At 37.6% G+C, this 22,567-nt stretch overlaps 1 protein-coding gene across 6 annotated transcripts in view; it reads left to right on the forward strand.

Annotated features, from left to right (window-relative positions):
• Window positions 1-22,567, forward strand: part of slc4a4a (solute carrier family 4 member 4a) — a 68,240-nt gene that overhangs the window by 6,617 nt on the left and 39,056 nt on the right. For all 6 annotated transcript variants that reach the window (XM_082169995.1, XM_082169998.1, XM_082169997.1 and 3 more), the window contains one exon: window positions 7,419-7,592. In XM_082169995.1, coding sequence (XP_082026121.1) covers window positions 7,419-7,592 — 174 coding nt within the window. The remainder of the gene's footprint in view (window positions 1-7,418; window positions 7,593-22,567) is intronic.

Here is a 22,567-nt window from a genome sequence, read left to right on the forward strand (position 1 = left end):
AGATACTAAAGAGACTAAATACTTAATAAAATTAGTCACAATGGAAATAGAAGGTCAAGTCAAGCACATTGGATTGTAGGATACAGTATTTCACACTGTATGTTCTGTTGTACGCTGTTAATTTTTAAATGTAGAAGGTCATCTGTGCATTCTGAATATTTTCATACTAGTATATGTCAGTATGCTATTCTAAACATAATCAGAGAAACTTTGTATTACAATTGCATTTTTCATATCTTTGAGGGACACTACAACTATTTAAATGGAAGTACTATCGCTGCTGTTTAAATGGGAATTGGATGGAGCGGTTTAATAATAAGTATTCATTTTATTAAAATTGTATTTACAAAATCTTACTGACCCCAAACTTTACTGTTGTAAAGAAGAAACATTAGTCTTAGAAATCCCCAAAACAACAACAACAACAAAAATGTCGGCCTGCCCTCAAAGTAAACTATAACAACATGTGCCTGTTAGACAAAAAGCCTATGTCGCAGTTCTTTTAGATATAGCCTAAAGCTTTATTAGCATCTATATTAGCATGCACAGTAGCGTGTCGCTATCTTCTGTACTTGTACCCTCCATCTCAACAGCTCTGTTACTGCGGTAACACAAGGTGCTCAGATGTTGAAGCCCATAATGTCCCAGCCAGAATCAGGGAATACGCTTTATCCGGTGACGAATTGCGTGCCACTCCAATTCAGCTCTCTTTCTATGGTCGCATAGAAAAGGGTCCCTCCGAAAGAACAGGAAGCTTGGCACAAAGCTGGCTCGACAATGTGTGGTTCCTCCCTCCCTCTTACCTCTCCCTTTCCTTCTCTTAGTCCTTGCTCTTACTCCCTTTTCCTTATTTGCTCTCGCCCATCCCAGCATAGGTGGGATCCCTATTCATAAATGGTTCTCGATGATCTTTCTGCACCATTTGTTTGTTTGTTTGTTTGTTTAAAACAAGCAAAGAAAAAAGCAAATTGTCTACAATTTACAATCATTTTCCAGAATGTTTGCAGAAAAGATGCTGAATGTTCCCTTGAGCGGACCATTTTGTCTGATTGTTAACTTAAGACAAACAGGCACATAATTAAGTCACTTCCTCAACCTACATGATTTATACCCATGATGCACCAAAAATAAAATATCGTTAGATTTTTTTATTTATCAAAAGGCTTTTTGTATAATTGATGACCTTTTTTGCAAAATAATTTGTAAATCATACTATTAAAAAAATTCACAGTAATAAAAAGTAATTCATACTATGACATTGTGACTAATTATATTGTAACATTAAATATGATCTATTGTGAACGTACTAATGAAGTTACACATATTGGTAATGAGATAAGATAAGAATGAGATGAAAACATGAGATTAACACACTCAATAATTACAAATGCATGTCACATTTGGAAAGACAATTTGGACTGCATCCAAATGCAGTGATCTCTCGCTGACTGTGAGAGTGTATTATCCTGTAAGAAAAGAGACAGCAGGGCTTTGAATCCAGTTTAAACACACTCTGCATAATTTATAATATGGGTGATGTTTTACAAATACAAACAAATCTTTGTGTTTAGGTTCAGTGGATAATCGTTGTCATTTTGCTTTGTTTGATATTTGTCAGGGCCTTAGACGACCATAGTTCAAAGTCCCGGAGACAGTTTTGACTATTATCAAATGCAGGTGCACAAAAACGTGCAGGTTTAATGTAGGATTTGTCTCTGTTTCAGAAGAAGAAAATCATTATAAGATCATAAAAACAGTTGCAGTAGTATCGATTTAGTCAAATATAATAAAGATCAACTGTTTTAGAAGAAATCTCCATTTAAATTCAGGATACACTGGATTGAAAACCAAGTGATTTTCTTTTTTGTTTAAACATTAATACATTTTATGCAATAAGAAAGGTACATCATTTATTTGCAAAACTTTTTTTCCGACTCATCGGAAAGTAAGTAATTTTAGATCAAATTTCGATGCAGAAAATAAAAACAAGAAACAAACAATACAGAATGTTCCCGCATCATATCATCTATAGTCATCTGGACTTGTTCTATCTAGCCATTTAAAGATGCATTCACACTACCAGCGACAAAGCGACACGATCCGATTCATCTCAGTGGAGAGCTGGAGATTTCCGACGACGTGAGCAACAGTTGGCGGCAGGATGTAGGCATGTCCAGCGTAGCGACAAAGTTGAGATATGTTGAATTTTATGCAAATGAAGAGTGACTTTTTGGAGCGACAACCAATAGGAGTTAAATCAGTGGGGCGTTGTCTACAATATGGAGTAACATCTGTGAATGTCATTCTCAAACTTTACTTGGGAACGCCCACTAGTGACCTTACCGCCGGCCACTCGCAACATGCAAAATGCTGGTAGTGTGGACGAAGTGTGGGACATGTTGCCACTGCTTCCAGTGGCTTCATCTGTCGCCTTATGGCGGTGATTGTCCTGCGTTTAACCTCGTCATGCTTGATTATGTCATGAGGCTTGTAAATCACTGTGGTGGTCTATTAGTCTCTCTGATGGGGTGAATCATGATCACTATGTGACCTGTGGCACTACAGCTGGGCTGAAGATGTAAAGACAGCCTTGTAATTGGCTGTGGATAAACAAGTACAGATGCACCTGAATAAATCCTACATGACATGAATATGACTTTGACTTAGTTTTATGAAATTTTTTTGTCATACTTTTAATTGGTGTATAAAACCTTCATTTGAGACGTGCTTTAGCACTGTAACCCTTTAAATACAGAGATTTTAGAAGTCTCTGTCTCTAATACTTGGGCTGAAAGTATTAAATTGAAAATTTTTGACACAGATTGCCATGTTGCAGACCAGAATCGAATCCTTATTATTTTTTACCTCAAAATGTTTAGTTGTCAAAATGTTGTGCATCAAAAGCTAATAAGTGTTTATCTTTAAGTATAGCAGTTTATTATGGAGTCAGAGGTTGCAGAACACTGGCTTTTCGTAAGACCTTTCCAACTAATATTGACATGCATTCATTTTGGTTTAATTATAAATGCACAGCATACTTTAATATAAATTGCTTCTTTGACAACTTATGCCATGTTAGATGCCAGATTAATTAAACATCTCAGTTTAGTTGTAGCACTAGCCTGAAAAAGTTTAGAATTCAGGCATATAATGTATCAGGTCTGGTTTGCAGATCTGCACTGATGTCACTGGTCTAGTTAGAGATGCATTACAGAATATTTCAATAAGTTACACATAGTAACACAGTGTGGGATGTAGTTTTAACAGATGTACTTCATATGACTGGGGGAGAGACATGGAAAGTGTCTGTATGATATGGATCTAAACATTGGATGTTCCGCACTACCTGCTAGCTGTTCCAGACAAAATATTTAGTTTGACAGTCTGCTGCAAACCCCTCCGGTGAAATCCACAATTTCCAGCATAAATTGCGCTGAGGAAGTCACGCCATTTATTTATGTCTTTACTCAGGTTGCATCATATGCTGTAACCAATGGGCCGCAAGGAAACAGTTGGCATTCAGCTCCTGACCTCGGTGACACTACACATTATTTATCTTACAGATGTTGAAGTGTGTAGCTGTGGGATGGTCACGTGGCTTGTGCTATCTTGAAAGAAGGGAACCGTTTATCTCATGACAACAACAATGTTAGGACTGGCATTATTGTATTTACTTGACTTGGCTGAGTCAATTAATTCTGTAAGTGTTTATCTACGTCATCAAGGGCTTTTTTGATATACTGAGGGGAATTCACTCAGAACGAGCTGCAGCCACTGATAGCGTTGTTTTTGCACATTTTGCCTGGGATGCCTTAGCCCGTGATTCACTAAAGGAAGTGCACAGCATCATTCCATCGTCCAGGCACCTGCTTATTTTGTTAAAATACGTTAAAATAAAAGTGCTCTCAACCTCACTGTGTCTGGATTTAAACCCGGTTAACTTCTTCTTCGTTGTTTAATCATCATTTGATAAATAACTGCTGCTGTTTTAAAGGGCACCTATTATGACCCTTTTCACAAGATGTAAAATAAGTCTATGATGTCCCCAGAGTATGTATCTGAAGTTTTAGCTCAAAATACCCAACAGATATTTTTTTACAGCATGTTTAAAGGGATAGTTCACTTTGAAATAAATTTTTGGTATGTTTTAGCTTACCTCAAGGGCATCCAAGATGTAGGTGTCTTTTTTTCCGCAGTAGTTTCAATTTTGATATTTTTAGGTCAAACCGTTCTTGTCTGTCAGTCATATAATGCAGGTCTATGGTCATGATCTCAAAACACAAGCACAGAGTCCAAATTAAAACAATTCCCCGTCGTCCAAATTAAACAATTCCCCATCGTAAGTACACATTGATGGCCTAAGACACGAAACGAGCGGTTTGTGTGAGAAAACGAACAGTATTTAAATCGTTTTTACCTCGTATACGCAGCCATGTCCGAGTGATCTGATCTGACGTGTGCGCAGACTGGTGCATAGATATATACACACTAGATGTCGCCTTGTCTACGGCAGTTCATTGGAACGAATGTCTTTAAGGCGACATCTAGTGTATATATCTATGCACCAGTCTGCGTACACGTCAGATCAGATCACTCGGACATGGCTGCGTATAAGTGGTAAAAACGATATAAATACTGTTCGTTTTCTCACACAAACCGCTCGTTTCGTGTCTTAGGCCATCAATGTGTACTTACGATGGGGAATTGTTTAATTTGGACGACGGGGAATTGTTTTAATTTGGACTCTGTGCTTGTGTTTTGAGATAATGACCATAGACCTGCATTATATGACTGACAGACAAGAACGGTTTGACCTAAAAATATCAAAATTGAAACTTCTGCGGAAAAAAAGACACCTACATCTTGGATGCCCTTGAGGTAAGCTAAAACATACCAAAAATTAATTTCAAAGTGAACTATCCCTTTAAATTGTCATTTTTTGGGGGCTCAGAAAAACGCACCGTTTTAGTGTGTATCCCTTTAAATGCAAATGAATTGCTGCTGCCGGCCCAGGGGGCGGAGCCTCACGAGCGCGTGCTCATAGCCAGGACAATCTCATCTGATAATATCAAAACAGAAACTCTCAGTAGCGGTGTTCATTTCGACTCGGAGTCGAACAATAATGCCCACAGAGCCAGATAATACTGTATGGAGATTGAACAGGTATAGTTTAGCTTAATTATGGTTATAACTTATTTGTCATCTGCTTTTATCCACTATTAATAGAAGCCTGCTGTAGCAGACCTCGTCCGAATGATGACCAAAATATACTGATGAGTTCAATTAAGTTTATTGTACATGACACAAAAGATGAAGCGTTAGTTTTACTCCAGAAAATCACTGTAAGAGCAGCTAAATAAACACAGTATAAGATGTGAGCATTTAAAGGTATAGCGGAGGATTTTCCCGAATTTTAGAAAAGAACCGCCCTCTCCACTTTTTGAAAAAATGCACATGCACAACACTCTACCTGCTCCCGAGAGGGAACGCCTATTAAACGCTAGCATCGCTAATCATAGCTTACATTTACTTTTACTAGCAGTGATTTTAAATGGATTTCTCCAAATAGCATGCCAAACTTTACCTGTCGAGTAGAAACTTCGCGACTGAGGCATCAGTGGGAAGCCCAACCTGTGCTTTTAGCACACGCCAGTGTGTGAAATATTCTCCCAAAAACACTGGTCTTGTTTCTTTCTTCAGAGGCCTTTCTCTTCTTGTCATACAATTCGTAGACACTTTTTCTCTTGTGACCCTCAGACATTTTGAAAAAACCCCGTGAGAACGGCGAGCTTCAATGAATGGCTGAAACCCTAGCTCACCACACATATACACCTGAAAGTGCGCATGCGCAGAAAGGACGAGCACGTACGACGGCCTTACGTAAACATATCACCAGAATGATTAACAATTAGGAGGACCAATAGTCTTGATGATCCACCCGGAAAAAGAAAATCCTCCACTATACCTTTAAGTCTTATCCAAAACTCTCTCTCTCCCTTTCATTAGCATGGAACATACACAGCAAAGTACACAAAACACTCGTTACAACTAACAGTAAACAAATATATACACACCTTTTCAGTCTGTGCTTAATAAACTGGTACACTGTATATCCGTAAAACTACTCGATGAGCTGTCATAAAGAGCACGCTCCCACTTTCATTTCTGCCGTGGTCAGTAACTTTAGGCCTATCGCTCCGGAGACCGTAAGCTGGATCACGAACAGTTGGTACAGATCCATCCTCGAGTAACAACGAGAGTAAATGAAGACTGCTATGTTCATTCTTACATCCTACAACAAAACACCTCAATCGCTTAGGAGACATTCTTGTCTACAGCTGCTCAAGCGTCGAAACAATGGTGGACTGTGTCCCGCTCCCTCAGGGCGGGTCTATGCTCAAACTGCAGTGTCAATCAACAGTCGTGGGAGGGGCCTGTGCAAAGTGACATCACATACGCTGATTTCACGCAGCCGTTATTTTGAAATCGAAAGCGAGGCTCCGTTGGGAAGAAAACCGGAAGTGTCGCCTTTAATCACAGGAGAGTCGTGAATGCGATGGCGTATTGTTGTTTAATGTATAAAATTAGTTATTCTAAAACTGTACATACATTTCTTTCATACTTTAGACTATATACAGTGAAATTCATTTATAAATAAAATATTTTTTTTTTTTGTAATTCAGAAAGTAAAAAAAGATGCAGGAATGAACTATATACATATCCTATATTGGATATTAACCAATAGTGTAAATCGCGGCAGCAGCTTCAGGTTGGTAGTCCAAGGCATTGTTGTTTATCTTTACTTCCGGGGTTCTTCCCACTGGAGCCTCACTTTCGATTTCAAAATGGCGGCTGCGTGAAATCAGAGTATTGCCCCGAATCTGAGAACAGCTAATTCTGAGACAGTGCTTATGATTTATGGGGATTATAAAAAAAGGCACTGGGTGGATTTTTATCATTATAGGGTGGTTGTGTACACACACTGCCAACACACGTTTATGTTCAAACACCATGTAAAAGTGAATTTTGCATAATAGGTGCCCTTTAATATCATAGTTGTTGAAAATAAGGATGTCAAATATCTGAAATACAAAGACTTGTTTATAGAGAATATATTTGAATGAAATAGTCTTTGCCACATTTTTTTTCTTGTTTTGACCATAAATCACAAAACAAAAAAGGTTAATGCAGAAGTTTTTTTTAAAGTTTTTTTTTTACATTTTATTTCCAAGACAATTTACACTAATGTTCAAATGTTTGTGGTCCATTTTTTTTTTACTGAAAAACAACACACTTTTTTTGCAGTGTGCTTATGCTGAAGAGCAATTGTTTTCTGGAGTCTTTTTGTGTCTCTTAGGTTTGGGTGATGTCATGTGATCTAAATAGCCTGACTTATCTTCTCAATTTTACTCTCTCAGGTCACCACACCATATACATCGGTGTGCATGTGCCCAAGAGCTACCGTCGACGGAGACGTCATCGCCGGCGCACCAGTCACAAGGACAGAAAGGAGAAAGTGACTGAGAACACTTCGGACAGGTCAGACGCAGAGAACAATGAGGAGGCCAGCAACAGCATCCTCAAACCACTCAGTAAGCGCTTGCCAAAGAGCCATCAGTTCACATTAATGCTGAGGGCTCCTTCACAGAGCCACAAACACACACTGACACACACACACACACACACACACACACACACACACACATAGACTCACAGCTAAAAGCCAAGGCTGCTGCTGACTCTACTTTGTCAGAACAGATATCCAGAGCTGCCTAGCCAGCAGATGAGTGTGTTTGGACAGACAGGGCTAGGGCCCCTGCGTGTAAGTAATAACCATCCAAATGGGTCACGATTGCCTGACGTGAGCCGCTGAAGGAGGGAAGTATGTGTGTCTCTGAGATATCTAATGGTGAGGTATTATACGCCCAAGGGAGGATCACTTAGGAGGCGTTTCTGTTGATTTGGATGCCAGGACTTTGAATGCTCTCTAATGATGTGATAGCTGAAAGGGAGAATGAGGAGGAAGAGAGGAGGTGAAAGGGATCACTTAAGTGAGGGAGAGGCTGAGAAAGTACATGATGATTCCAAGGTCATATAAGGAAAATGTTGCCTTAAAACCGTGCAGTGGCCATATAGACTTGTTCAAAGTAAATAAAAAAAGTGGGTTTAATTTTTTATTGTCATTTACTCACCATTATGACAAGTTAAACCTTCATTCAGTTTTATTTATTTATTTTTCAGTGGGACACACAAAAGTGATCTTCAAAAGAGTCTTCACACAGAATGTTTCCATACAAAGACACTGGCTTATAGTAAACAGGGTTGTCAATCTCCAAAAAGTAGTTCCTATGATTTGTGCTCTATATTTTACTTTACAACTTTACCTTCACCTCCACTGCAGGTTTCAAATTAAATATGGCACCTATAGTGTACAGGTTTGACATCATCATTTCTGGTTACTTGACACTTGAGAACTAATGACGTTTGATGCTGTGTTTGCTTTGAAAGACAGTTTGATTTGATTTTGACTGTGTGCCACTGAAGACATAATAGCATAAGGGTTTGGAACGACATGAGGGTGAGTAAATAAGACACAGTTTTGGCTGAATTATTCTTATATATAAATCTGCTGAGGTTTTAGTGCAGTTTACTGTGCTGACTCTGCACAAACTCGGTTATTGACCTTAATCTGAAACGTATTCAGCTCCTAATGGAAACTCAAGTGCAACCAAGCAGAATCAAGAACTTGACAGTGATGTCGACCCAGAGCTCACCTGACTTACCATTTCTGGGCTTTCAATTTATCCTCTGAATTCCCTTTATCAAAAACATGTTTTACAATACACTTTACAATTTGGTCCCATTAGTTAACATTAGTTAATGCATTATGCAATAATCTTTGTTAATGTTAGTTAATAAAAAAAAAAATAATATTAGCAGACACAACTTTTGGTTTTAATAATATATTAAATTAACATTAAAGGTACAATATGCATGATTTTTTTGCCGCTAGAGGGCGCTACATTCCAAACAACAACAACGGCGTAGCTTGATGATGGGAACTGTTGTTTTAAACTCCACCGTGGATGTAAATCAGTCAGATGGGAATCGAAAAATCATGTTCATGGATGAGGTAAAGTTCTATTTTTATAAATGCTGCGTTTAATGACATGCTTTTTGTGGCGAGGGGCGTCGTTCAGCGCGGTCTGTAATGGGAGAGAGAGAGAAACGAAACGAGACGAGCGAGTAGGTCAAGTGCAAATGACGAACACCTGTGTCTTATTGCAGTATTATTGGCGTGGAGAGACCGCTTATAAGCTGCGCTGGAACGAGAGAGAAACTGGAGAGAAAATTGGACGCCGAGAAAGAAAACCGGTGGATCCGAGCTCTCATTTTTTAAGCGTTTGTGCCGTCGCGGTTGCCACAGTGTTGTGCGCGACTTTTGTTTGTTTTGTTTTGTTTTATTTTATTTTAATAAAGTACGAGTCCCAGTCACGCCGATCCCTGTCTTCTTCCTTCCTGACTCTTGAACCTCATCACACTTTTATTTCATTAAAATGAATTAACCGTAAGAAAAGTAAGGTTTAATACTACATTGGTTATCATAGATGTTATTGTATGTCGAATTCATTGTTGTGATAACGCGGGGCAGTTTTACGTGTTCTAAACAATTGTAAAAGTATATTCGAACATACCCACATCATTTGCCAAAATACTGATTAATCTTTATGTATAACACATGCTATATTTATTTACATGGCCATAACACCATCATAACGTGATAAACAATGTCAATAAACTAAACACAAATCTAAAGCAATAATACTTTCCTTACATAAACATAACTATTACCGAATGCTACATTTGGAAAATATAAAATTAAGCATGCTTTGTCGACAGAACCAGCTGCAATCGGTAAAGAATAATTGTGTTCCATAACGACAGCACGAAACAAGCTAAAGTTTGTTGCTTGATAGACGCTACAACTACAACTTCCGCATTTGTCCAGGACGAGCGGAAACCGAGGGTAACGCGGATATGACGCAATTGACTGGCGAATCCCAGCTCCCCCCTGCTCTAACGCCCCGTTTCCTTGGTTAAAATCGCAATTTTATCACGATTTAAAAATAGTTGGAAAAATGTGGGATATTGTAAGTAATCAACTTAACAAAATATATAACACTGGCCTTGAGATTTTGGGATATTTTAATGCAAAATTCTTACATATTGTACCTTTAACTAAAAATTTTATTAAACTAAATGCTTCTGAAGTATTTTTCATTGTTGGTTCATGTTATCTAATGTAGTTAACTAATGTTAACAAATTGAACCTTATTGCTATGTGTTTCCTTTTTAGCTCCATAGGAACGCATTAACCCAAATATTTTAGAATAGGAGAAGGTATTTTAAAGGGATGGTTCGGAGTAAAATCAACCTAGAGTCCTTTGCACCATGACCTCGAGCCAAACAGGCTCGAGGTCATGGTGCAAAGGACCCTAGATTAATTTTACTCCGAACCATCCCTTTAAAATACCTTCTCCTATACTATTTCAATATGCACACAACTACCGGTATAAGTAAGCTATTTGTAGGTCATTTGGACAAATTAACTTCTGGCTCAACTAATGGTGTGAATTTGGGGCGGGACTTCCTGTTTAGGTCTTCTTGCATTTAAGTAGAAGTTAACTGAAAGTGAGAGTGAGCTCTCATACATTCTTACACAAAGAATCAAACCTCATTTTTATACGCGTATATGTTTTGTACATGCAAAATTGTCGACACAAATATTGTTGTAAAGTGTGTCAGTGTCTGCTTTTCCCATGCAATGGATTTTCTGATGTAAATTGATATAACACAGAAGATTAGGGCAGTACCACATGTAACAATGTTCTGGCTCCTTGCCTTTTGACCCTGAGCAGTGCGAGTACTGACCTTTGTCTGTAGATGGATTACTTCCTGATTGTTATCCCTAATCCGGATGCATGTTTGTTAGTATCAATCTTCCTCTTTATAGGCTGCAACAAATAACATCATAAATCTTTTTTAAATGTGAACAGTATAATGTAAAATAAATAAAATAAATTGCAAGCACGAAATGTTCTGAATATGTTCATATCCCTGCTTCTTAAAGGAATAGTTTACCCAAGAATGAAAAAAACTCATTTTTTCTTTGGAATACTAAGTTTTCTTTTTTTAAGAATATCCCTTTCAGTATAATAAAAGTGAGTCAATCTTCAAAATTACAAAAAGGCGGCATAAAATCTGTCTATATGACTTTCTTGAGAGAATGCATGATGCATGCATGATTTCTGTATATATCGTTCTTTTGGAGTCATGTCTTTTCAATGAATTGTTGATTCACAAAACTGAATCAACAGATTAGGTTGCAGCAGTTAACCTGGAGGGGAAGATTATTTGTCAGTAAAAATTACATTTAAATGTGTTCATCTCTCAAAGCTTTCAAATGACTTGAGTACTTTGATTGCAGCTTACCAGTCATATAGACCACTTTTAAGGTAATTTGATGAAGCTAGAAACCTCCAGGCCTTGTTTTTTTTGTAATTGCATGAAAAGGATTGACCAGCATATTGGTTGCAATCAAAAAGCCATACAAATTTGGAATGACATAAGATTGAATAAATAAAGCCAGAATATAATGTATCTCTTTAAACTGGCCTTGTTTTTAGGATGAATTCTGCTTCAGTGCTCTGAAGTCATAGTCTTTTGAGCTGCCGTCACCCTTAACTGTATTTTTTAGTGCTGAAGAAACCTCCCTGTCTTATTCCGTTTTCTTTTCCTCCAGTTAAAAACATGCCTTAGTACCTCCAATTCAGCACTATGGTTCATTTTCATGCGTCCAAATATAGGCGGGAAACTCTCCTCTGTGTTGTGTGAGATCATTGCTAATGATCTGATGTGAGCTTTACAGTTAGAGGCAACTGCCCATTGTTTTCTGAGAATTTTATATTCAAAGCTATTTAAAATATGACTCTTATGCTTATGCTCACTGTCTTATGCTCACTGTGATGCATTTTTGTAATGACAACTCTTTGAGAAATTGGCATGTAATGGTAATGTTAATATATTTGGTCTTGGCGGAATAGATCTGCTACCCTGCAGCCGCTGTACTGAGCAAGTACTGAGACTTTCTTTTGCAGTACATTCACAGACATTGCTGTGAGCATGTAAGACATGCTGCTGCTGCACATGTGTCATACATTAAATACATTTGTGAAGCAACTTTTCACCCTGCACAGTTGCACAGGTTAATGGAAGAAATAAACAATACAAACATATATGGGTAGATGACAAATAAGGGTGAAACAGCATTTTTTAAAACAAAGTTCTAAATTGCTTAAGAATTGTATGAATTTGTAAAGTACAAATACTGTTGTTTTTGAAACTGTTAGAGGTTAGCAGATTTTTTTTCTCATTATGTAATTTATTAAGCTTTTCTCACAGCTCCAGGCAAAATATGTCCTGCGGTGTGACATGACATTACTATAAAATTCAAATATTGAAATATTATTAATTTCAAATACAAATCAGGTATGTTTTATGTTTAACAAGTATTCTTAAAGAATGATCATTAAAATTCTGCTTTTTTTTTTTTTTCACAGCTGTTTTTCGATTATATTCTTTGCTTGTGCCATCTTTTACCACTCAATCCAGTGGAAATATTGTTTAAAATGAGAAAAAATATTTGAAAATGTTTATTATTTTTTTATATGGTTATATTATGCAATGTTTTCAAATGCATATAATTATTTAAGCTAGTTAACATAGTAAAAGTCGTTTAATTGTGTTTGAAGTGATGTCACACCACAGGACATCCCGTCACACCACAGGACAAAATGAGACACTGCATGAACATTTATGGTGAAATTTATTGAATACTTTTGTAACAAACAAATTCATTTGCATCTCTATTTGAACATTAATGAAAATCCACCATATCAGTACAATCTTATTACTTAGTGTATGAATTTGAACTAAAAACATAGTGAACAAGACATACTGAATAATTAACATTTTGGAGGTGTCAGATCAGACCCAGTCATAAAGACCATTCATTTCTATTTTTAACTTAAAAGACTAAACAAATATCTTGTTTCTCAGGGGAAAGTCATTAAAATCATGCTAAAAGAATTAAAAGCATGTTAAAATCATCAATTCAGCTCTTTGAACAAAGATTCCAGTGAACAAGAGAAATCTGACTTCATCATTTCCCTGTACCTCCTTGTCCTTTCTTTACTCATGCCTAAAAACTGACAAATCACTTTAAAAACAATGATCAGTGACTGTTAACATACACATACAACAAACAAATGAAGACAGATATATATATTTATGCTTAATATATGTATAATATAGGTATATTATGTATAATGAAGACAGATATATATTTATGTTTAATATATGTATAATATAGGTATATTATATATAATATTTACAATATTTGTTTAATATATATAGAGAGACAGAGATATATTTATATTTATGTTTAATATTGCAAACATAACAGACGAGAATCTAGCTAGACATCTGATTTAATTATGTCACACCACAGGACTTTTTCACTTTTGCAGCCATTTTGAGTAATTGCTATACAAGACTGACCTTGGGCATTACAGTAACTGAATAAGTTCATTGTTTTAAACCTGAATATGATTCTTTTTTAAAAATATTTTTATTTTTTCTCGAACTAGATCAGTCTAGATCAGTCACACCACAGGACTATCAAAAATGGACACGTTCATGGTCTGACAGAAATGATCAAATATATCAAATTAATAAGAGATTAACACTCACATTTTAACCTCCTTAGCACATCCAAACATCTGGGGGACTTCCTGGTAGGGGGCTTGACTAAAGGACCCCTATGGCTGTCCATGTAACTGCCAGTACACAAATCTAATATCCTATGTCACACTGCAGGACAGCATTTGTGTTTCAAAACTAAATGTACTGTAAATATTATTTTAGTACTTTTTAGCATTTTGAAAACTTAAGTTAAGTAAGTAAATGCATACAAAAAAATGCCAAGGCATTTATTAGCTGCTCCAAGCATACCTGCTTTATTTTACTAATATTTACATTTGATGAGTCATCAATGTTACAGTCACACCGCAGGACATTTTGCTATTCACCTTGAAATATGAACAACACCAAATAAATTTTACGTCCCAAAATCATAATATTTAAATAAAATTGTTCTATGCCCCAATGGCATGTGTTGTTTTAATTGAGAAATGCAGTTCAATAAACATTTAGACTTGATTACAGAAAAAACATGCGTCACGTCATCTGCCCATATACACGTGCTGCTGAGGGAGAAAACAAGCTGCTGCATGCAGATATGCATTTGTACATATGAAAATAGACAGAACGAGATTGGACCCCGCCAGGACAAGTACATTTGTTTAAGAGCCATGAGATCGCATGTTTTAATATCTGAACACAATTGTGTAAATGCTGCGGCTTATACGCTTGGTGAATCACTCCACAAGACCGTTAACATAACGCTTAAGCTGGGAACACACTTAACGACTGTAAGGCTGATTATAAATGTAATTTGATACTTACGACTGATCATGCCTAAACGCGCCGAGTCAGACACAGTTGCGTTCAGTCGGTGTTCACAGTCGGTGTTAAAATCTGCTACAGTCGTTGAAAAGTCTGTAAGTGTGTTCAGTTCAGTCTTAGAATGTTTCAGCTTGTTAAGTGTCCCCCCGGCAGTATTAAACTGTAATGATTGCTCATTTAGGAATTAATAAGCAAACCACACAAAACGCATAAAGATAGTTTAATTTGAATATGGTTACTATGATTGAGATTGATCGCATTAGTTTGATCGAAGTTTGCTTTTACATGAGATAGTTTAAATGTAATATTGCCAAAATCCCATTATAATCGCAATAATGAGGGTGCATGTAAATACACTAAGAGATAAAATACTGCGTAATATTGCATTTATTTCAATTAATGAATTGTAGCATTTTTTAAAAATCATTATAGAGAGAGAGCAAGAGATGAGAGATGCACATGTGTTTTCTTGTGTCTGTTCAGCGTCTCTTTATTAACAATGAAGCTGTGAGTTTAACTACTTCAAAACCAGCAATTTTACCCCCTCGTTAATGAGAAATATAACATAGGGATTTAGTAGTGAAGCTATTATATTAATAAAAGTTGCGGGACAGTGTGCTCCTGAATGCTTCTGTGTGTGTGCGTGCAGCGTGATCTCAGAGTGACATGTGCTTGCTTCAATGAAAACGGCATGAGTGACATGGTATGTGTGTGTTTTGCATTGTTGTTTTTTTGCATTGAGAGGATCCAAGCAAAACCTTTATTCAAGAAAAGTCACAGAGACGTTCTCACTACACCACTGAATTTTTTAATTTTTTTTTACATAAATATTTTAAGATTAAAAGATTATTTTTAGTTTTGACTTGATTTATAACGGATGCTCTGTCCCTTCTCTCTGTGTCTCTTGATAATTTTAAACGTCATCAATGTGAGCCAGTCAGACCCTCTACTGAGTAGGATGTCCCACAGGAGATCTCTTAAACCCAGAGGCAGGAGGGCTGGTGCACTGTAATCCTCTCAACTATAGTTATTCTCTTCCTCCACTGCAGGTTATAATTAGTTAATCTTACCTTCCTAAGTCAGACCCACATATGTGATTGCCAGCAATAACAAATCTTTATTTTCTTGACTAGTTAGTTAATATCGGACATGAACAAAATAATGGTCTCCTTGCTATTACAATAGTAATGAATAATCTGGTCTGCATGTGAATGTGGAAACACTGTTTAGTCGAATGTTGTTTTGGATGGATTATCACATTCTAGTGTATACATGTTTGTCAGCTTTGTGTATGATAATATTTGGCAGCAGTTGAACATGTATTATTGAAACATAGAGAGTGTCTGGACATGCTGCTTCCTCTGACCATGCTTTGGGGGATGTTTGGGATTAAAGGTGCTTATAGCTGACCACATGTCTACCCACACACTATTCCCAATGACCAGGAAGTGACCAGATCACACTCGGATATGTGTGAATACAAATAGACCAACACTGTGTATTATCACTACTATGATGCACAGTGATCTCGGTCTATTATGTAGTCTTAAAATTGCATGTGATTTATCTTCCACTGAAAGTTTTGGTTCTCTGTTTTATTCATCTGCTATAATTAAGCCTAATGCCTATTGGCCACAATACACCATCGTCTTGAGTGTTTTATATTATTAAGCACTACATAATAAAAAAAGGACACTGTTTTCATTAAAATTGTATGTATTTTATTTATTATTATGTCAAGCAAATTCAATAATTTCTATCTTTCCACCAGATGTAGTTGGTGGCATTTTTTTTTTTTTGGAGAAATTAATACTTTTATTCAGCAAAACCACATTAAATTGATCAACAGTGACAGTAAAGACTTTTAGAATGCTACAAAGATTTATATTTCAAATAAACGCTATTCTTTTGGACTTTCGATTCATCAAAGAATACTGAAATGTATCACACTTTCCACAGTAAGCAGCAAATCGGTTTTAGAATGATTTCTGAAGGATCATGACTGTGACACTGAGAGAATGATGCTGAAAATTCAACTTTGACCATCAAAATATAAAAATATAAAAAAAGTTATTTTAAATATTAATAATATTCACAATATTAATGTTTTACTGTATACTTTGATCAAATAAATGCAGGCTTGGTGAACATAAAACACTTTTATTTTCAGACTAGGCTTGCTGCAACAGTCAGTGTTACCGATATTACACGGTGTTCAACCACACACTGATTACATAATTTTCCCACCACGGCACCGCCCCCCACTGTTTTGATTTTTTTATAGTAATAAAAATCATTTTCAGTTCAGTTAAAGAACAGACCCTACAATTAAAAACAAATCATGTCTGCTTGTCTGAAGGAAAGTCACAGCACAGATCAGCAGCAGGAGTCAGATATCATTTATTTTATTTGTTTTGTTAATAAAAGTTCTGTTTTAATATAAGCATTTTTGTCATTGTACTGTTTAGTTGTTGTGTTTTTTCATTAAGAATAATAATGAACCCACCATTTAAGCAATTGCCGCCCCCGAAATGAAGTAAAATGCGAACGGCCACACGGCATTCTTAAGCAATTTAAAAGCAAGGTGAAAAAAATGGAAAAACTCCAACTGGTGAATACTGGTATTACCGGTGTTGTCGTGTGTCGATTTTCCTCACCATTACATCCCTAGTTCAGACCCCAAAGTTTTGAACCATAGTGTAAATTTGTGTTTTAGTTTTTGTTTTCCCTATCTGCCTGCTCGTCTGTGTTCCTAGTTTGTCTCCATGGTTTATTAATTTAGCATGAGTTTCCCATGTGTATTTAAGCCTTGAGTTCTCACAGTTCTTTGTTTGGTGTTTCCATTTATGTTGAATTATGTGTATTCTCCTGCATTTTTGATTTTGTATTTCCAGCAATCTATATTAATAACTTATTCTAGTATTTTCCTGTCCATATGTGCTGCTTACAACACCAACCGTAACAGAACACCGAACCGCAAATAAGGATTATAATTTATAACATCATGGACTTACCTGCAGTCCATTTGCTCTGCGTGGAGCAGGAGCAACGTTCCCTCGAGGACCACACAATAGACTATTTTTCATCTGACGTGCCTTACAAACTTCCTAGACTACTCTTTGTGTATGTTTTTTTTGGGGGCTAGTTTGAACAAGCCAACTATGGAACGCCTGCCCGCCGATGGTCCTCAAGTGACATTCATAGAATTTGTGGAGTAGATGCTGGTGAGCTGCTGCTCACCGTTCACTGTCTGCCTAGCTGAGGAGCCCCAGTCCAGACCCAGAGCGCAGCCAGTCTTTTAGCCTCCTCCCTAATTGGACCAAAAGCCTAAACCCTCAGCAGACTTGGAAACCGAGCCAGCCACAAAGACGGCGCTGGAGCTGTAAACTGAGGCCATCTTCGCTCTGGAGTCCGAGCCCCACAGAGAGTCTGACCAGGTGTGTGAGCCGGTAACAACGTACTGTGAGGAAGGTGTTTTAGTGGAGTATACTACACGATCATGGGATGGAGCCCATCGCTGAGGGAGAGCTGTGCCAGGTCCCTATTTGTTTTGAGGAACTGGAAGAGAGAATTCCCAGAAGTCTCTTGTCGCTGCTGGTCCCACCCAACCTCCCTCTCCCGCCTTCTTTACCCAAGATAGCCAGTTCTTTGACCCTGTCTCCACTGGCTCTCTTCAGTTCTGCATCTCCTCAGTTTACTCCACTTTGCTGCGCGGATCCTCCTTGGGTCTTCCGGTCGCCAGCTCCGCCTTGCAAGTGGATCCTCTGTCTTCACCTCAGGCTCCCAAGCCTGTCACTGCACCTTGGCCCGTCGACCAATCTGCTCCCTCTTGCCCCCCAGTATCACTTTGCCTGTGGCATAGACATCTGGCCCTTCAGCTGCACTTCGTCCCTCCACTCCTTCGACTCACTCGGGCTCCACCTTCCCTGCGGCTTCGCCTTGGTCCTCTGTCCCACTGGCTGCACCTCAGTCCTCCACCGCCCTCGCTCTATCTCGGCCGCTCATTACTATGGCTCTGATTTGGCTTCCAGGATCTACGGTGTCACCCAGTCTCATCGTTGTATCCTAGGCTCAGGCTGGGTCTCCACCTATCCCATCTTCGCTTCCGTTGGTCGGTCGCCAGGTTTCGTCCGGACTGTCTGCAAAGGGTCTGTCATGGCTCACAGTTCTTCTTGGTTTATTCTGTGTTGTTTGCATTTAAATTGACAAATTTGTATTGTATTTTTCTCCAGCTTTTAATCTCCAGCAATCTATATTAAACTCTTATTATAGTATTTTCCTTTTTGTGCGTGTGCCTGTTTGTGTTGTGAGTACCATACCGACCATAACAAACTATTGCTATAGGCTATTGTGAATTTCAACATACCTAAAATTTTGAATTTAGAAATCCAGGGCCATAACTATCTGTTTTAAAAAGTTAATTACTTAACTTTTCTTTCCATGAAAGGAAGAAATTGTGCGTGAACCGTAAAATGTATTTTGGAGTACGTGTGAATAAAAAGTAGGTCCCCGCGGGTCTTTAAAAAGTCTTAAATTCAGTTATAAGTATCTTAAATATCTTAAATGGTTTAACAAATTCTTAATTTTAGGAGGTCTTAAATTCGAGTCAGGAAAACAGGAATCTTGACACGGTTTTAATGTGATTATTACATTACAACTTAAGTTTTTTAAGTTTCCTTGAGTTGATGATTTCATTAAATAAATATTAGAGCTGCACGTTCAAAGTAAAATGTGACACTGTTGCCTGAAGCTTTTTGAAATTGCTCACGGTTTCAGAGCAATTCGCAATAATTACTGCAGATTTTTTGCCAAGCAATTGCTTGTTTTAGACAGTTACAAAATAAACTGTATCTGGCATTTAATTCAATGTTTAGAATATGCATAATTCCATAATTATTAAATAACTTCAAATTAAATAATTTTGCTTGTAAATTTTGTATCCTTTGTTTCCTCGTAAGCCTTTAAGACATTAGTCTTTGCGCCCCTAAAGTTCTTTATGGGCTCCTAAATTTTTCAAATTGGGAGCAGATGTGCTCCTTGGAAAAAAAAAAAGTAAGCGTCAATCCCTGCTCTGGTGATATATTTCTCCATTCATTATTAGTCTCTCAGGGCTACCATTATGGAATCCCTCTCAAAACATCAGTTTTAAGTCAGACCCAAATGTATTCCTGGTCCTTTGTTGACTCCGCTCTAATCCTGACATCTGAGGAGGGTCAAGTGTTGAAATTAATTTTCAGATAACAAAAGAGTGATTTCACAAAATTTGAATTGTATCTATAGAGAGCAACACAAACGTCATGGTAAAATTCTCATGAGGTATGTGACAGGCACGTAGGGTAATCAGAGAGTGTTAAGTGGCTCAATCTAATCACTTTCTGATGAGAGTGGAGAACAGACATAAGGGTCCTGCATGTGAGGCTTCTTTTCTGATTAACGGGTCATCGACGATTCTGTCCCCTTGTTGTCGCTAACAGTTGCATAATCACATACTGAATAACAATAAATGTTTATCTGACATAATATGTGCTAGAAAATGTTACTAATAGGGTAGAAAAGTTTAATCTAAAGAGGAAGATGAAAACTCAGGCAGTTAGCTGTCCCAAACAGCTATTCAAAGAATCATTAGGATGTGGACGTTCTCCATGATGTGGGAAAGTTGTTGTGAAGACATTGGTAGTTGTGCTCTGGTGTGCTCAGGGTATCAGTTACTGTCAGGAAGTCAGTAGGAGATGGCAGGGGAGGCAGTCAAGTGAAAGAACAATAGCTGTTCTGAATAAAACTCTTTTGTGCCTCAAACAAAAGACAAGAGCCACTCATCACAGGCATGTGACGCCTCAAATGTGTTTAATCACTGTTGTGCTCATCACTGCTGGACTGATGTGAAACACACAGCAGTGATGACCAGCATTTGACTTCTTTCTTACAGGCTAAATGTTTCATCTGACATAGGAGACAGAAAACATCACACTTGACACGTCATTTTGTCATAAGAGTTAGTCTGAAAGCTACAAATTAAATATTTATTAGTTGTAAACCAAAGTGTTGAGAGTCATAAGTTTTTATAGTAGTTATTAACTTGATAACGGGTAAGACCTAGGCACAAACCATAGTATTAGAGGCACAAATATTTTTGTTTTGAGAACTATTAGATAACCTATAATAAACTATATTCAACTATTTTGAGTTATTGCTAGTTTAAGTGTTTCCCCATTTGTGCTTCCCATTTGGAAGTTGACTTGAAACCTTCTTTGTGTCTTGATATGTGGCAAGTCGTGTGTTTCTGCCAAGCATCTGTTGCTAGGAGAAAATACAAAAGACATCCTCTTAATACACACTCTTATCATGCCTTTTTGTGCCAATAAACCAGTGAAGTGTGAATCTACTCACACATAGCATGGCTGTCAGGTTTACAGAAATGTTTAAAAATATACTGTATGTAAATAAAAAAATTAAATAAACATGTTGCATGCAATTATTCATATGCAACGCAATCATTAGTCTAAAAACTATGTGAAAGTGTTACATACATATGATTGTTTGAAAATGGATTGCTAAAACAAAGATTACTATTGCTCATACCAAATGTGCCGCACAAGTCCTGAAAAGTGAAGCCAAAACGTTTAGATCGCTCCTAGGTGGCTGGATGCAGTATAGCTCATAAACCCCACCCTCTCCATGTAATCGAATGGGACGTGAGACAAACTAAACAATCAAATTAAACTTCAAGATTGGAGTTTTAACTTTAATTTCTACCTTTCCATAGCTGTTTATTTCACACCGACATAATGAGTTGTTCTGCAGTAAACTGAACTACTAACCGTTTCTGTGGGAGTGTGGGTGGGGCCTCCACTTCACGCTCACTACTGCGCGGACTCTGGCTCCGAGTTCACTACTGCGCAGACTCTGGCTCCGAGTTCAACACTGCGCGGACTCTGGCTCCGAGTTCACTACTGCGCGGACTCTGGCTCCGAGTTCACTACTGCGCAGACTCTGGCTCCGAGTTCACTACTGCGCGGTCTCTGGCTCCGAGTTCACTACTGCGCGGACTCTGGCTCCGAGTTCACTACTGCGCAGACTCTGGCTCCGAGTTCACAACTGCGCAGACTCGTTTGAGAGAAGCAGCTGTGAACTGTAAACTGAGCTGCACGGTATTATAAGCTGAACATGTGTAAATGAACAGAGCCGCTCTTCACTCTGAAACTATGTAGTTCTCATTAAATCACAGCATTTGATTTGATAATAGCGATCTGAAAAGATAGATCGTTATTTCAGTTTTTTTTAAATGAATTGTGTGGCCCCATTTCTTAATTTTAATGTTACGTTTGATTGAATTCATTATTTGCCTTTTATCAATTCACGAACCCCCCATTTGGGAAAACCTGTACTATCAAATCTGCTTCTGTTGGTTGTATTTTATGCCTTGAACGGTTAGTTCACCCAAATAATCTGTCATAATTTACTCACTCTCATGTTGTTCCAGACCTGTATGAATTTAGTTCTTGTGTTGAACACAAAAGAAGATATTTTGAAGAATGTTGCCAATCAAACAGTTGATGGGCCCCATTGACTTCCATAGTAGAAAAAAATACTATGAAAGTCAATGGCTACCGTCAACTGTCTGGTTACCAACATTCAACAGAACAAAGAAACTCATACAGGTCTGGAACAACATAAGGTTAAGTAAATACAGAATTACAAATTTTCTCAATTAAACTATTTCTTTAATATTGGCCTCTTTCTGGAAAGCACCGTCACCATCAGCAAAAGAATAAGAGAGCAGGACTTCTGATGAAAATATTGTGTATTCTGAATGATTCTCTTTGAAATGCCCACAAGCTGCCAAGCCTGCAGTTTAATCTATGTCTGTGAGTATACAGGATGTGCAATGCTCCAAAGGCCATTAATTCTACTACAGACAGACGTGGGAAGCTTGTAACTGCCTCAACACCACAATTCACAGACCCACGAGCATTGAGAATTA

This window comes from Leuciscus leuciscus (assembly GCF_965113295.1).
Source record: "Leuciscus leuciscus genome assembly, chromosome: 5".
In the NCBI taxonomy this organism is placed as follows: Eukaryota; Metazoa; Chordata; class Actinopteri; order Cypriniformes; family Leuciscidae; genus Leuciscus; species Leuciscus leuciscus.